Source organism: Emydura macquarii, unplaced genomic scaffold, assembly GCF_026122565.2.
Source record: "Emydura macquarii macquarii isolate MOO-44397 ecotype Brisbane River unplaced genomic scaffold, CSIRO-AGI_Emac_v2 contig_2372, whole genome shotgun sequence".
NCBI classification, from domain to species: Eukaryota; Metazoa; Chordata; order Testudines; family Chelidae; genus Emydura; species Emydura macquarii.
The window spans coordinates 2,226,074-2,240,897 of record NW_027132509.1 but is presented as its reverse complement, the minus strand read 5'-3'; the positions used below and the strand labels follow the sequence as shown (position 1 = coordinate 2,240,897).

The 14,824-nt window shown below is 39.5% G+C and overlaps 1 protein-coding gene across 2 annotated transcripts in view; it reads left to right on the top strand.

Moving 5' to 3' along the window:
* The window catches only part of RGS10 (regulator of G protein signaling 10), a 32,787-nt gene extending 18,837 nt beyond the window's left edge, over nt 1-13,950 (top strand). For both annotated transcript variants that reach the window (XM_067561321.1, XM_067561322.1), the window contains exons 4-5: nt 4,034-4,177; nt 8,814-13,950. In XM_067561321.1, coding sequence (XP_067417422.1) covers nt 4,034-4,177; nt 8,814-8,960 — 291 coding nt within the window. In that variant the 3' untranslated portion in view covers nt 8,961-13,950. The remainder of the gene's footprint in view (nt 1-4,033; nt 4,178-8,813) is intronic.
* Nucleotides 13,951-14,824: the final 874 nt, after the last annotated feature.

Below are 14,824 nucleotides of genomic sequence, written 5' to 3'. Positions count from 1 at the left end.
CGTGGATTATAATGCTTGACACGGCAGAATGGCACCTTGCATTCTCCACCCCTTGGGCAGTAGTGTTCACTATAAACTCAGAACTCCAGTTCATGCTCTTTTAAGGCCTGCTCCAAAGCCCATTAGAAACAAGAGGAAAGACTCCCATGGGCATTGGATCAGTCCTGCATCTGTTTAAAACATTCAAAGAAGGAGACATCCTGCCCTTTCCTTCCTTAGCTGCCTAAGTCTTTTGTATCTATTTCTCTACATCTATTTATTCAAAGTACATTAAAGCCATCTCCCACCTCATTTTACCTACTTGTCTCCTTCGATAGCTTCTGTATGCACACACTTGCATGGGTTTAACCTATGGTGTGATTTTTAAATCAGTTTAAACTGGTACAGAAGGTTGTGTGAACACTTGCACTTTGGTTTAAACCAGGCTTATTTTGGTTTAGCTTAAACTCGTTCCTTATTAAATTAAGCTAAAGCGGAATAAGCCATTCTTTAACCAAAAACAAAAACAAAACAAAAAAGTTCACACACACAGACTTATTAACCAAACTGCTGCAAATTTGTGCGCAGACCACCTCCAAGTGAGCTCAGGCTTCCCTAGTGCCCTAAATGGCTTAAACGAGCATCTCCCTGTGGCACGATATTATTGTGTCCCATTGTGTCAACCTGTAGCATAGTTTGGCTTTGCACAAGTCTGTATAATGTCAGGATGATGATTACATAAATGTGCTGGTAAAAAGTTTTAAAATATCGTTATTGCTTGTATTCATTAACTGAAGGACATACTACCTCTCCCCAGCTTTTCACTGTCAGTGCCCTCCACAACTGGACTGAGGACTCTTGCAGTGTTATTTCCAATACCTCTTCCACATTAACTCTATTTTTTTTTAATAATCATCCCTCTGTTAACTAGTTAATATCAGTAAAGATCACAGGATATGCTGGGCTGATTGGTGTTCTTAAATAAAATAATTACGTTCAGTGGCCAGCTTTCAAACAACAGTTTTAAAAACAATATGTTAAAACCAATACCAGCATACCCCACCACGAGTGCCTGGTACACCACCTCTAGCACCTAGATACTATTATTTTACAAAGCAAATCTGATTCTTGTTTAATTAATGAGGGTTTCTTGTATTAAAAGTAATGGTGAGCATTTGATTACAATCAGCTGTGAGAAGTTGCTGTGTGTTTATGATTTAAAAAAAAACAAACCCAAAACATCATGACCCGTTGTGTCTGCTCACAATTGTTAAAATATTTCTTCCTTTTCAAATGCACTTCAAAAGTAAACACAGATAGGGAATAAGATCTATCCGGTCATGTGGAATGTTTTTCATTTTTCAGCCATGGGAAAAATTTAGCAAAATGCTTCAGTGAAGGATCTTCTGTTGCATATGGTAGCAGCTCATTACAGCACCTTTCATCTCAAAGGGTCTCAAAGCACCTTGCAAACTTTGTATGTTCAGGAATCTTTGCTGCTACTTCTAGGTGGAACGTGGCAGTGGTTGAACAGAGCTCAGCAATGCTGAACAACAATTTAACTACCAGAGTCTGGCTTCTGATGAACATCTGGTGCTCCCCATTCACTTTTTTTTTTGTGAATACACGTGTCTGAAAGCAGAACTTGACTCTGGGAAAGGAAGTAAAGAGGAATATTGTGTCTATTTGAAACAGCAAGGGGGATTTCTGTAGAGAGAACCTTATTGTCCAAATTGGAATTTGGCCAGTACGTTGGGGCTAGCGCATGTATAGTAATGAAACGTTCCAAGGGATCTTTAATGACCACACATGAGTAAGATTTCCATTTTACTTCCTATTTAAAGGAAGACTTTTCCAGTGGCACAGCTCTGTTTATCACCCAGCTGACAAAGAAGGAAGGAAAAGTGCCATCTACTGAATAACTGACAGGGCTTCCTTCCTGCTCACACTGGGTTTTCCTGGAAGGTCTCTGAGGACATGTCTACTCTGCACCTGGGAATTGTGATTCCCAGGCTGGGTAGACAGACTTAGGCTAGCTTCACTCAAGCTAGCATGCTAAAAATAGCAGTGTGGGCATTGTAGCACAGGTGGCAGTTTGGGCTAGCCACTCGAGCTGGGACCCAGAGTGTCAGATGAGCTTGGACTCAGGTGGCTAGCCTGGAACGCTGCCTGTTCCACAACATCCAGGCCGCCATTTTAGTGCACTACTTCAAGTGAAGCTAGCATGATCTGTGCACTCATGTTGGGAATCACACCTCCCATCTGCCTCGTAAACATACCCTGAGGGCTTGTCTACATTAGAAAAACGTTGCTCTAACTATGCCGTTATAGTTAAAGTTGCCCACCCTTCCTGCCCCCGGGTAGATGAAGTTATACTGATATGAAAGTGTTTATATGGGTATAACTTATTCCGGTGCAGGAAGTGAAATAAGTTATACTCATAAAAGGCACCTTTATATCGGAATAACTGCATTCACACTGCGGTTTATATCAGTATAATTATATTGGTTAAAAAAAACATGTCTAACGGACATAGTTATACCAGTATAACTTTTCTAGTTAGAGCAGGCCTGAGTGACCCTATCTTCTCTAGTTTGTGAAGTTGACAAAGATCATAGCCCTAGGCGGTATGGCTCCCAAATATAGTCCTCCAGTATGATAAGCTGTATCTATTATATCCTGATGTTTCAGTCAGGAGAATGAAACTTCTCTTTTAAAAAGAAATGTTGCTGGACAACATGTGCGTGCCATCAGCTGTGAGAGGGTTAATTCTTTCAACCTTAGGAATACAGTAAGATAGTCAGACATATATAACTTCCTTTTAATTATCCCCATATGTCTATTCTGAGCTGTAAAACATAAAAGTATTCCTGTGATTTGTTCGTGGCCAAGAGTTTAAGTGCTTTCCTCCTCAGTTCCACTTCCCATCACAGATGCAGTCTTCTGGCTCGTGCTGTTCTATGAATATTGTTCCTCATTAAATATACAATACAGATTATTTATGGTTACTCATTGCTAATTATCTTCTAGTGTCTGCTGGTGCCCAGCTCTAAGTATGAAAAATTTAGAATAGCAGTTTGAGATTTACATCTCATACGGCTTTAAAATATAGTCTCACACTGTGCTCATTCTCTTATCTGCTTCCATGAACTTCTTAAGCAAGGGAGTTTTGCATTTGATTTCAGTGGGAGCTGAATTGGGGTCCTTAATAATAAAAAAGAGCTTTACAGTTGAAGAGTGATGTATAAGTGCTAAACTTCATCATTATTCCCAATTTATGAAGAGAAGGCCACTGAAACAGACAGAGCAAACAATGACAAATAAATTACCTCAAATAAGCCCCACCTAACCTCTTCAGCTACAGTGAAAGGCTTTCTCTGTGCAGTTTTATATGTGCTTGATGAGGGCCTGATCATTACAAGGTATGACTTGAATGAAGTGCTGAGCATTGTTGGCTGTCATTAAAGTCAATGGACACCCAGCATGTTGCAGGATTGGGCCTTTAAGACTTAAAGTTTAAGGAGTATCTCTTTCCTAAATGATGAATGAAATGATCTGTATGTCACTACTAGATGTAGAATGCTGTCATAAGGAGACACGTACCTGATTTCTGTTTGGTTGCTTTCTCTGCATGTTTGTTTCTACAATACAAAAGAGAAGAGAAAATTTACTGCATGATTTAGCATTCTGGGGCCTAATTCGCCTCTCCTGCCAGCTTTATGCCTGATTTACACCTGTGTAAGTGAGAGGAGAATCAGGTCCTTTGTATTTAATCATAAACATTTCAGAACAGAAGTCAGGAGCTTGGGTAGTCAAAGGAACCTAAGGGAGTGAGGTGCCCAAATAGGATCTGGGTCACTAACTCCCTTGGGTTCCTTTGGAAATCCCAGCCAGAATGTACATGAAAAATTTGACCTATTGTATGCTTTCTTTCTTTTGACTATATATCTTATTTCTGAGATCCTGCCCCGAAAGAGGCATCTCCCATGCTGTTAGCATGTCTTGAAGGAGGACTCTGGCAAAGTTACATGTTCCCATTGTAAACCTTTCACAGATGCAAGAAAAAGCTAAAGAAATTTACATGACTTTCCTGTCCAGTAAAGCTTCCTTCCAAGTCAATGTTGAGGGGCAGTCCCGTTTGAATGAGACGATATTGGAAGAACCTCACCCACTAATGTTTCAAAAGCTGCAGGACCAGGTAAAGTTATTAAATTTACTCTGCTCACTTGAGGACATATTTTATGGCTGATGTGGAAAGATGCAGTGAAGGTGGCAGAAACAGGGAGGCAGCAGGACAGCAGAGCATGGGCCATTGCTGTACATATAGTCTCAGTTCCACCAGAGCAGGCATATTGCTAGCTAACTGTTAAAATGAGCTCCCATGCATATGTGTATGAAAATAGATGATCTTACATGATACACAGTGATGCATGCCCACTGGACTCAGGGTAGAATGAAGGCTTGGATGCCATGTGCTGTACTCTTTGGTAGCTTGCCGAGTTGGGCGCTTCAAAGGACAGAATTGCATCTGAGGGAAAGTGAATTAAGTAAAAGTGGGCACAGGAGTTCTGCTCTGGCAGCATACCCTGGTAATGTGGGGGAGAGGACACTGCCCATGTACTGGCTGGAACAGAAGAGTCTGGGCTGCAGTTCAGTCTATCCTGTGCTTGTTAACTTTTTAAAAATGACAATGAAAAGCCGCTAAGAATAAAATAGCTTGGTAAATACTCTATTCTTCTCAGCTGCCCCCCATACTCTAAAAAGGAACATTGCACATTGTATGGTCCTTCCAGAGTGCCTGCTGCTGCTGTTCTTGCTTGGGGAAAACTCATGCACTCTGTGATAGCATAAGGTGCCCTAATGAAGTTGGGAGCAGGTGACTGGATGCCACTCTGCATTTGTTATGGATCAAATCCTCAGTCCAGCACCAGGACTGGGCACTTGGCAGATGCCTGGAAGGTGGAAGCGGAGGAGTCCTGCCCCCATCAGGCATGGAGAGGTGCTGCAGCTCTTCCATGAAGGTTACTTCTGCTGAAATAATGTTCATATGGGAGGGAGCGTCCGAGGATGTGGGAAGTGGCAGATCGTTTCTCCCCAACTCTGCCACAACCCTGTAATGTGATGCCCCTTCCTTTTCACACTGCATGACACCTGTTCTGCTGTAGGGGCTTTTAACAGAGACTTGGTAGGATTTGCCCCTGTGTTTTTTGTCAGCAGCTGGGGAACCCATCAGCTGACTGATTTCATGCCCATGTTTTCCTGTGCACTCACTGACTGATGCTGGTTTCAGTACCATTGTATTCTGTTACTAGCTGCCTTGTTGTCTCTGGAGTCTGCTTCAGGACTTTTCTCCCTGCTTGATTTCAGCTGCTCAATTATTCAAAATGGAACAGACTTTCTGGAATACCCCCTCTTATCTCCTTGGGCTTTAGAGAGGGGGACTGAGCTGGGAAGTGAGCCTCTGTATCCGAATCTAGAAATCTCTATAGCTTGAGGAAGGGTTTGGATCTGCTAGTGCAGATCTGAAATTCCTCAGCGCTCGAGAGGGGTCATTCCTGGGATTCCAATTCCAGCCCATCAGGCAATGCAAGACTTTGGGCAGAATTTTATAGATGTCCACTTTGGAGGCAAGTTCTCTTAATTTTTTAACCCGCTTTACCATAGACTGAGGAGCCATTGATTCTCATCAGCAGCTTCCAATGAAGGTGGCCATTGCCCCCCTACCAGTTGCACCCTCCACAGCACTTTTGAGTATTTGTATTTTCCCCTTGTTCACATCTTTCACAGCAAAGCAGTTATTTGATTTAAATAGCATGTTCATCAAAGTTGACATCACATGCTGAAAGCATCTGCCAGGTATTAAAGTGGGCTGAGGAGCAAAGGTTTAGCTTCCCTTAAAGTGGATTCCAGATGATTAACAGTGGAAATGTCTAAAGCCCAATTTCCATGTGATAAAGCAAAATCTTTCACAGAAGAATCTGTTTGACTTAGGGGGAACTGGAAAGAAAGTATTCTTGCAAACCCTGTTGTTACCATTCATCGCAGACGGTTATATGATTGTGATGATGAAATTGGAGAGAATGGAGAAGACTTTAACTATTCTCCATTTCAGCAGAGGGATATGTGCAAAGATGGGAACAGCCAAAGAGGCATGAATTCCCAAACCAGGTTCTAGGGGAGTCACATTAATGTGCTACTCAAGGATGTCTGTAAACATTGTAAAACTAAACACCTGTGGAATGCTGCCAATTTCCACTGTACAGAATGCAGTTTTTGTCTGCCGTTGCTACACAGTACGCCAGCAGCAATCGTGCTCTTCTCTGGTTTGTTCCCTTATTAAGTTACAAGGAGTGGTATGATTTGCTTCCACAGGACAATCTGAGAGACGGCTGGCACTGTTTATGAAATATAAAAGGGGATATAGCTTGGAGACCATATTCTGACCATACTCATGGTGAGTAGCACTTTTCTTCTCGAGTAGCCCTATTGATTTCAATGGGACTTCTTGTGGAGTAAGGTACTACTAAATATTATGAGTATCGGTATTTGGCCCTATGTGTGTAGTTATTTGGATACAGCTTGAGCACAAAGGCTGCTATTTACAGGGGAGGGGGAGGGACTGGGACTTTAGTGGTTATTAGAAACCTGGTGAATTTCTACCTTTTTGGCCAGGTATGCGCACCTGTTTCATGCAGAGATTCCAGCAAATCTCCATCCATTCAGCTAAAAAAAAAAGAGAGAGAGAGAGAAAATTCCTTTTCTGCACCTGTCTATAAAAATCTCAGAAATCTGTGTAGTTGTCACACTCCAGGACTGTTACATTTACAGATCTCTCCTTTTCATGGTGGCAACTGGTCACATCCCATCAGAAGGCAAATGCTGTAAGATCAAAACCTAGTTTGTAAGTCCCAAACTCTGGCTCATGAACCTCTGCAAAAAAAAAAAAAAAAAAAAAAAAAAAAGGTGTACTTTTCATTGAGATCGCTGTCTGAATGTAGAATGCTAGTGGAGATGTGGCATAGGTCGTTTTTGTAGTCAGTCAAGGTCAACCCCAAGTGGGAGGTATAGGGTTAACTTCAACTAGCCCCACAACAAAGTAAAAACTACCTGTGCCTTGTCACTGATAGGATTCTATGTCGATGTAGCTAACTTGAGTTAAAATTCATTTAAATCCATTCAGCATTTGAATTAAAGCAAGGAGGTTTTAATGATTTATATATAAAAACAGTTAGTACGATAGCCCCTGTGTCATTTATTTTGCAAGCAGGATATTAGAGCTCATCCATGCACATGTTTTATTAAGAGTTTTTTGTAGCTAAGATTACTGCAGACATGAAAAGAACAAGCTTTCTCTCTACAAACCAGCCAGCCAGAGTTGCACTAACAGTTTGAAACATTTTAAAAATGAGACCCATAAAACTACAGTTTCAATTATCCACACATGGAATTTGTAACCCTACTTATTGAAGCAGCTGAGAATCCAAAAATTCCTCTTGGAAACTTAGTTTAGTGACTTTGGGCACCATAAAATGTAATCAGTCACGAAGTGTGACTCAGAGAAGCTACTCTGCTGCACTCATTGCCAGAGGGTGATGTATGCTTTTTTTGTTTTGTTTCAATTAGGGTTTGCAGTTATGAGTTGCAGTATTTGTTTTCTCCCATAGCTTTTTTAGCCTAAGCAAAATAGTCACGGTCTAAACAACTCAGAGCGCTACAGACTTTTTGTTGGTGGTAGTAAAAATCCAAGGGAGTTGTAAGAGTTTGCTCAGAAATAGATGGAAGTAGGAAGGGAGAAAACAACTGAGTTGGAGGATGAGGCTGAGTTCAAGAGCAGCAGGGAATTGGAAGTCCTGGAAGAGAAAAGACAACATGACTAGCTCCCAAAAATACCTAAAAAAAGGGTGGTGGGGAAATGGGGATAAAATATTTATTTTAAATTTTATTTTAAAACAAAAACCATGAAGAGTTTTCAGGTGAAATATTTATTATATATATTTGTTATTAATTACTAGAAGAGTAATAGAATAATGCCTTGTGCTTCTATCTCCCTGAAGTCAATGGCAAAATTCCATTGGCTTGACTGGAACCAGGCTGTCACCCCTCAGGTGGGTAACAAGTGTTGGCTAAGCCGGTTATAAGTGTGAGCTAAACTAAAGGAGTGTTGGACAAGCTAGCTATTTCAATCCAGTGACACATTTGCACCTTCAACTGTTTGTTTAAATTATTTAGAGGCTCTTTTGTTAATATCTCAATGCTGTGTGTGCATACTCAGACTCTACTGTGAATGATATTAAAGGGTGATTGTGATCAGAAAGGTGACTGTATACAGCTCTGCCTCCTCTGTGCATTCTGAGTTATATTTCTCTACTGAATTTTCTGAATGCCATCGTCACTATGTTTTTTTTGTTTTTTTTTTTGCTGGTGGCCCTGCAGAGCCAGCCTTGCTGTGGGTGGGAGCTGGGTTATGTCCTGGCTGGTGCACCATATGTAATTGTTAACTAGTGCCAGCTGCAGGCCCATTACTACAGATGGTGATGTGTGAACCCAGCTTTCAAATATCAGGTTGCGTTCGCAGTGTGTTCACAGGCAGAAAAACCATCATTTGACTCATAGGCTGATCAAATTTGATATGGACATTATTGAGAGACAACAAACATGGAATCCCATGATTATACACAATCACTTTTAGAGTATATAAGATTTATTTTAATGTCATTCTTTCTGGCCAATCCATTTTAGTGCTGAAAGGCACACATTTTAGAACTTTCTTATTTTCCTTCTGGTTTAGGATCTATTTTATTTGAGTCATTTTTTTTTTCGTTTCCCCCTTCCAGATATTCAATCTCATGAAGTACGACAGCTACAGCCGCTTCTTAAAGTCAGACATATTTTTAAAATATCAGAGGACTGAGGAACAAGAAGAGAATTCATCACAAGCTCAGACTGTAGCTAAAAGAGCTTCAAGGATTTACAACACATGATCCAAAGAAACCCATTCAGACAAGCAACAAAAAATAACCCAACTCTCAGGAACAGTCTTTGGGTCTGTAATTGTTGCATTTAAGGCTTGAAAAGCACAAAACCCTTTGAGGGGATATTTATCTTCATACTTGCTTGAACAACTAATTGTTTTTGCATGATGGTTAATACCAAATACTCTTGAAAAGGCCGTTTCCTAAGCTAAAATGCTGAGGTATCCCTGTGTAGCATGAATTACATCACATAGTTCACAAGTTAAAATGTTTTCCAATAACTGTGTTTTGTAAGGCATCACAAACATGAGAAATGGAAAATAGGGTTACTTTTGCCTTCTATTTTATAGCTATCCTGCATTTACTTTTGTGAATCGTTGTGAGCCAATGCAGAGTAGCATTTCAGATTACTCTGTGGATGAGTCACACATTGATAACCACTAGGAGGCAGTATCATTTAGGGTTACTCCTAATGAAACTCGGTTTCAGTCCTCCAAAATGTAAATCTCTTCTTTCAAACTAATCTCTCTGTGAGACTTTGAAAGGCAATTTCAGTTTTGACTTTGGAAAGTGTGGATTTGCCTTTATTATTGAAGCAGAAGGCTTATTTTTTTAGATAGGATTTTCATTACTGTATTTCTTTGATTGCATGATGTTTCCCACAACAGCCAATCAGCTTCTTCAGATGACAGAAGCTAATGGCAGCCTTGACAGAAACAACATGTCAACTTTAAAAACAAAATAAAATTTCTAGCGTTTTCATAGCACCCTAAACGATAATGGGGAAAAAAGCACCAAAATAGGAAGGATCCGTTCACAGTACTCAAAAAGCAATAAGAGAACTGACACCTATTATTGCCTGATTCTGGGAATCATATCTTCAAGTGGGCTTAGCACTTCAATCAGCTAGCACACATATTCTGAAGTCACACGCAAGTACTAGTATGCCTCAGGTCTTCCCCAGTCCTCCTGAGGAGTTGTGCCCTGGCTGCCAGGAGTCCTTCTGCAGAGGATGCACCAGACAACCGTTTTCATTTTCAATCAGGCTTTGCTAAAATAATTTGGTCTCATTCTACCTGATTTTGTTTTTCCCCAATAAATGTTTCAGGGTTTCCTATGTGCAAATATTGGGAAGTCCAACAGAACAGTGAATTCACATTGTGATTTTAGTCATTCCCACTCCATGCTTGCGTGAAGGGTAGTTTAGTTTATGTCTGAGAAGATCAATGTACAGTGATGAAATGTTAGGGTAATAAAGGAAAATGCTGGTGGAAATCTCCACCAAAGAGCTCTCTGTCAGTCTGGAGCAGTTTCAGAGCTGAAAAGCATTTTTGGCATAAATTTTTAATGTTTATATTTTTTGAATTCATTAATTCAATGCCAAACTACTAACTTGCCGTTTAGAGTTGGGAGAACATATTGGCTGGCATGTTTTATTTACAAGCTTCGCCATGTGTAGTCTAGCTCTGACTCACATTGACTCACTATTTACTCTTTTTTTGTGTGTCTATGCAGGCTTTTCTTGAGCTTGTATTTATGGGCTGTCTACTCAGATTGCACAGTTAGCTTTTGATTATTTTTAAATTCTCTTTAAAAGGTCAGTTATGTATTATACATTACTGTTGCTATCAACATCTTAAAAGCCAGGACTAGGCTGTCATTTTCTAGGAGGAGAATTCTATATATAGCTTTGGATATAACACTCTCTTTCTCTAAGCCACCTTTACAGCCCGTGTCTAAAGAAAATGGCTGCTGTGGTCTCTTCTCCCACTTAACACATTCACATAATGGTAGTGAGAGTTCTGAACACTTTTCTCAAGGGATGAAGGGATTTGTTAGTTTTTTTTAGGAAATTAAGCAGGAGGGCAGTCTCTCAATTTGCACTTTCTGAGCTTTAGGTCAGATGCACTGAGTACATTTTCCCATCATATTTACAAAGGAGCAAATGACAGAACCAAAGTTTTAGGACGTTGATTCATCAGTTTTCAGTGGAACATGGGAACATGCTCAAAGTTAAGCATGTATTTAAATGTTTTGCTGAAACACATGCTTAATGCCTGGCTGAATTGGGGCCTAGGTGAGTCGTTATAATCCCCTGAGGGATTATACACACAGTCTACTTCTAAGGTTATATATATTCCTTAACAATCAGTTTATTTTTGTTAGATAGAACTTACTAACTCTTTTCAGTTTATGCAAAGGTATTTTTTAAACTTTGATGGAATAAGCCGGATTTCCCATGCTGAAAGCGTTTGCCAGATTCAGCATATTTGTGATGAGAAAGTTCGTTTTATTTTTTATCTTTTAGACAAAGGGTGGCATTGGGTGAATTGTATCTTTTGTCCAAATGTTTGCCTGTCAAATCTTTGAAGTGATGTGACCAAACCGAGCACCTGGAACTCAGGAAGGAAGAAATCTACATCCAACATTTACAGTTTGGACACTGGTTTTTAATTCTCATTATTATTATTATTATTTATTTATATTAGTGTAGTGCTGAAGTTGGTGGGAACCCCTCCCATCATCCTCGGTGGTGTACAAACATACAAGAAGCACAGTCCCTGCCCCAAAGAGCTTGCAGTCTAAAAAACAAGACATAAGTAATAATAGACAACAAACGAGCAAAACATTAGAGTTGATGTTAGATACACCTCTTGGGAATAGGTAAGTTAGGCCCTGATTCTACAAACTCTCATGCACAACTATAACTTCATTCATGGGAGTAGTCCGTCAATAGAACTTCTCAAGTGAGTAAAGTTACAGATGTGACATCCATGCTTCGCCTAGCTACAGTAGTTCAAGCAAAGCAGAGCGGATGTCTGCCTATCCTGGGAAGTATGCTTCTGGTTGCAGTGTAGATATACCATAAACTAAGGTCCAGATCTACAAAGGTATTTAAGCATCTAAAAAGTTAGATGCCTAAATATCTTTGAGGAGCGGGACTTTAGGGCCACATCTTGCATTCCTATTGACTTTGGTAGGTGTGTTGGGTGTGCAAAAAATGCAGGATCAGGTCTTATGGAAAAACTAATACAAAATGAATACTTAACCAGATACAATTAAACATATGTGAAATAGGTTTATGATTATGCATATAGTTTTAAAATGGATGGGCAAGGTAGAGAAATCTTCAACTATAGTTTTTCTCAAAATTAAAGAAAAAATTAAAGCAGAAAACTTAAATATGAATCTATGCATTGTGAGAAGAAATCAGAGTAGTAGAAATATATTTATTTGTGTCTAATTTTTTTAAAAAGATAACATGTCTAAAACTTCACAGTCCTGTTGTTTTAAAAATATCTTTCTCCCCTCTGCTGTTGAAGTTTGTGGTCCTGCTCTCTGACTCATTCAGGTTTGAAAGATTCCAAAAACTTTGCAAGATTCAGAACTCCAGTGTATTCTCCCTGCTAAGAGAACCTGTACCTTCCAGCCCAAGAGTAATCAAAGTGCAGGATTGCAAACCGGTGAATATTATCAGGGATGTGGATTCAGGAGGGGTATCTTGTTTGGATCCGTGCTGCATATCTCTTACCATATTTGCTTTGTAACACGTACAGATACCTTCTATCCAGTAAGAGGCTGATACAAATTGCATGGACGACCTAAAACAATGTAAATTTCAATTTGCATAAATCCTTAAGTCTAACAATGGCTGCAAGCCTCACACCTCCCCCTGATTTTCTAAGTGACAGGCTGAAATACGTGGGAATCAGAAGGGCTAACTCTTCCCCAAACCCCCAAAGGGCTACCCTGCCGTATGTTTCTGAGAGAAAAATGAGATTAATTCACAAATAAGCAAGAGCTATGTGTTGACGCTTGCTTGATGTTTTAAATATCAGTTGGGAGGATGGTGCAGTGTATGATGTGCCCTTCAGCACGTTTTCCAAATTCAGGCCTTCAGAGCCTGTGTTCTTTCACTTTCCCATCACCACCAACATTTTTGTAATGGAGGAGGATTGGCGCCTAGATACTATTCTGATAGGGGTATTTTAGATTTGCAGATACTAGATTGGGTGGGACTTCCTTCAGAGCTAGCGAGCATTATTAATTAAATAGCAATAGGGGCCACTGATGAACCATATGAGGTACTTCTTGCACATCACCTTCTTTGTCTCTATTCATTTGCTTGATTCCACTGCGTTCCTCCTACATTGCTAACACATTAAACTGGGAAATTGGGAGTGGGAGGCAGCGACCATTTTTTTGTTATGTGTTTATACAGTACAATGGGGCCTTTGTCCATAAGTGGGGCTCCTAGCTGGGGTGCTGGAACAATTTTTATAGTGGCAGTGCTGAGAGCCATTGAACGAAACCGTAAACCCTGTATATAATGGAAACCACTTCAAGCCGTCCCCCCTGCTAGTTCCAGCACCTATGACTCCGAGGTGCTACGATAATATAAATAATAATAATTAATACAATGTCAGCAGGTGCATGAATTTTGATTACTGCAGCATAAATATTTTATTAAGATAAAGTTCAAGATACTTTAAATCAATTGTAGAAAAGACCTTTTCCTTAGCTAACCTGGTAAATGAGCAGCAGCCATGTTAAAGCTCGAAATTGCAGATTAGTTCAAATCCCATTCCCTTTAGGGTGTGAGGGAAGAAATAGAGATAGGTATATTGCAGGTTTGTTTGGCCTCTGGAAAGGAAATAATTGCCAAATTTAACACCACCCTATACTGGCTACTGAAAGAACAAAATAGATAACTTTTGGGAGATACTGATAAGATTACAGTAAGGTGGCAAATAAAGAGAGATCACAGTTGTTTTTTGTTTGTTTCTTAAAGGTGGTAGAAATATCAATATATTTATTGCCTAGTTAGAATTCACCTTGTCAAGGTAATAAGACTGCTTAATTGTGTTATTGAAAGGTAATGAATAATAATATTAAAATGTACATTGGGTTAACATTTTTCTGTACTTTGCTAAGTCCGATGTATCTCTTAATACATGAAAACTGAAATAAAAACTCTTTTGAAGCTGACAATGTAAAGTGTATAATATAGACCTACATAGAACATTGTAGATCTGATAAATCTAAAAATAACCTTAGAATTGGAGTGGCATTTGTTTTTCCACTGTTGTTCTTTCCTTGCATGTGTGTTTATATTTGACATTATCTGTAAGTGCCAATACATTTAAGTAAAGAGTGATTGGCATGCTGATTTTTGTTAACCACAAAAATTATACACATTATAAAATTAACAGATTAAATATTTAATAGCATATATATTACTCCTAGCTGCACTTTCTCATTGCTTTCCCTGTTTTGGATGTAAAATATTTCAGAGCAAAACTATAGCTATCTGCATGTTTGTGATCCAGTCTGGTCTCCTGAGGCTTGTTTAATTGGCTGTCTAAACATGATAACCAGAATTTTGTGTTAGAAAAATCTAGCTGAGAAATGTTGGTTAGAAACGGGGAAATATCATCCAGTGTAATGTGTCCTGAGTTGAACCCATTTCAAAGAGACTCTATGGAAATTTCTGTGACCGATAGGGATGCACTAGGGCCAGAAAACTTCTGCTCTTCTCTAATGAATCTGAATATGAATGATCCTGATACTCAATACGCTGAAGGTGTTATAAATGGAATGTCATAAGATTAGATGTCCCTTTATTTAAAAAAATAAAATAAAAAAAGGCACCCCTTCATTTCTGGAATAAACTTCCTGCAGATCAGCATGGTCATTTATGCCAGCATTACTTACAGAACTGCAGCTGCAGTGTTCACTCTGCACATGTGACCTAGAATCAAGCCCACAGTCTCTGATGTTTCTGTAACAGCAAATGTAATTCCCACTTTTCAATACCCAGTGAAGCTGCCCTAAGGCTAGCAGTGGTGTAAGCACTAGAGTAGACAGGGTTG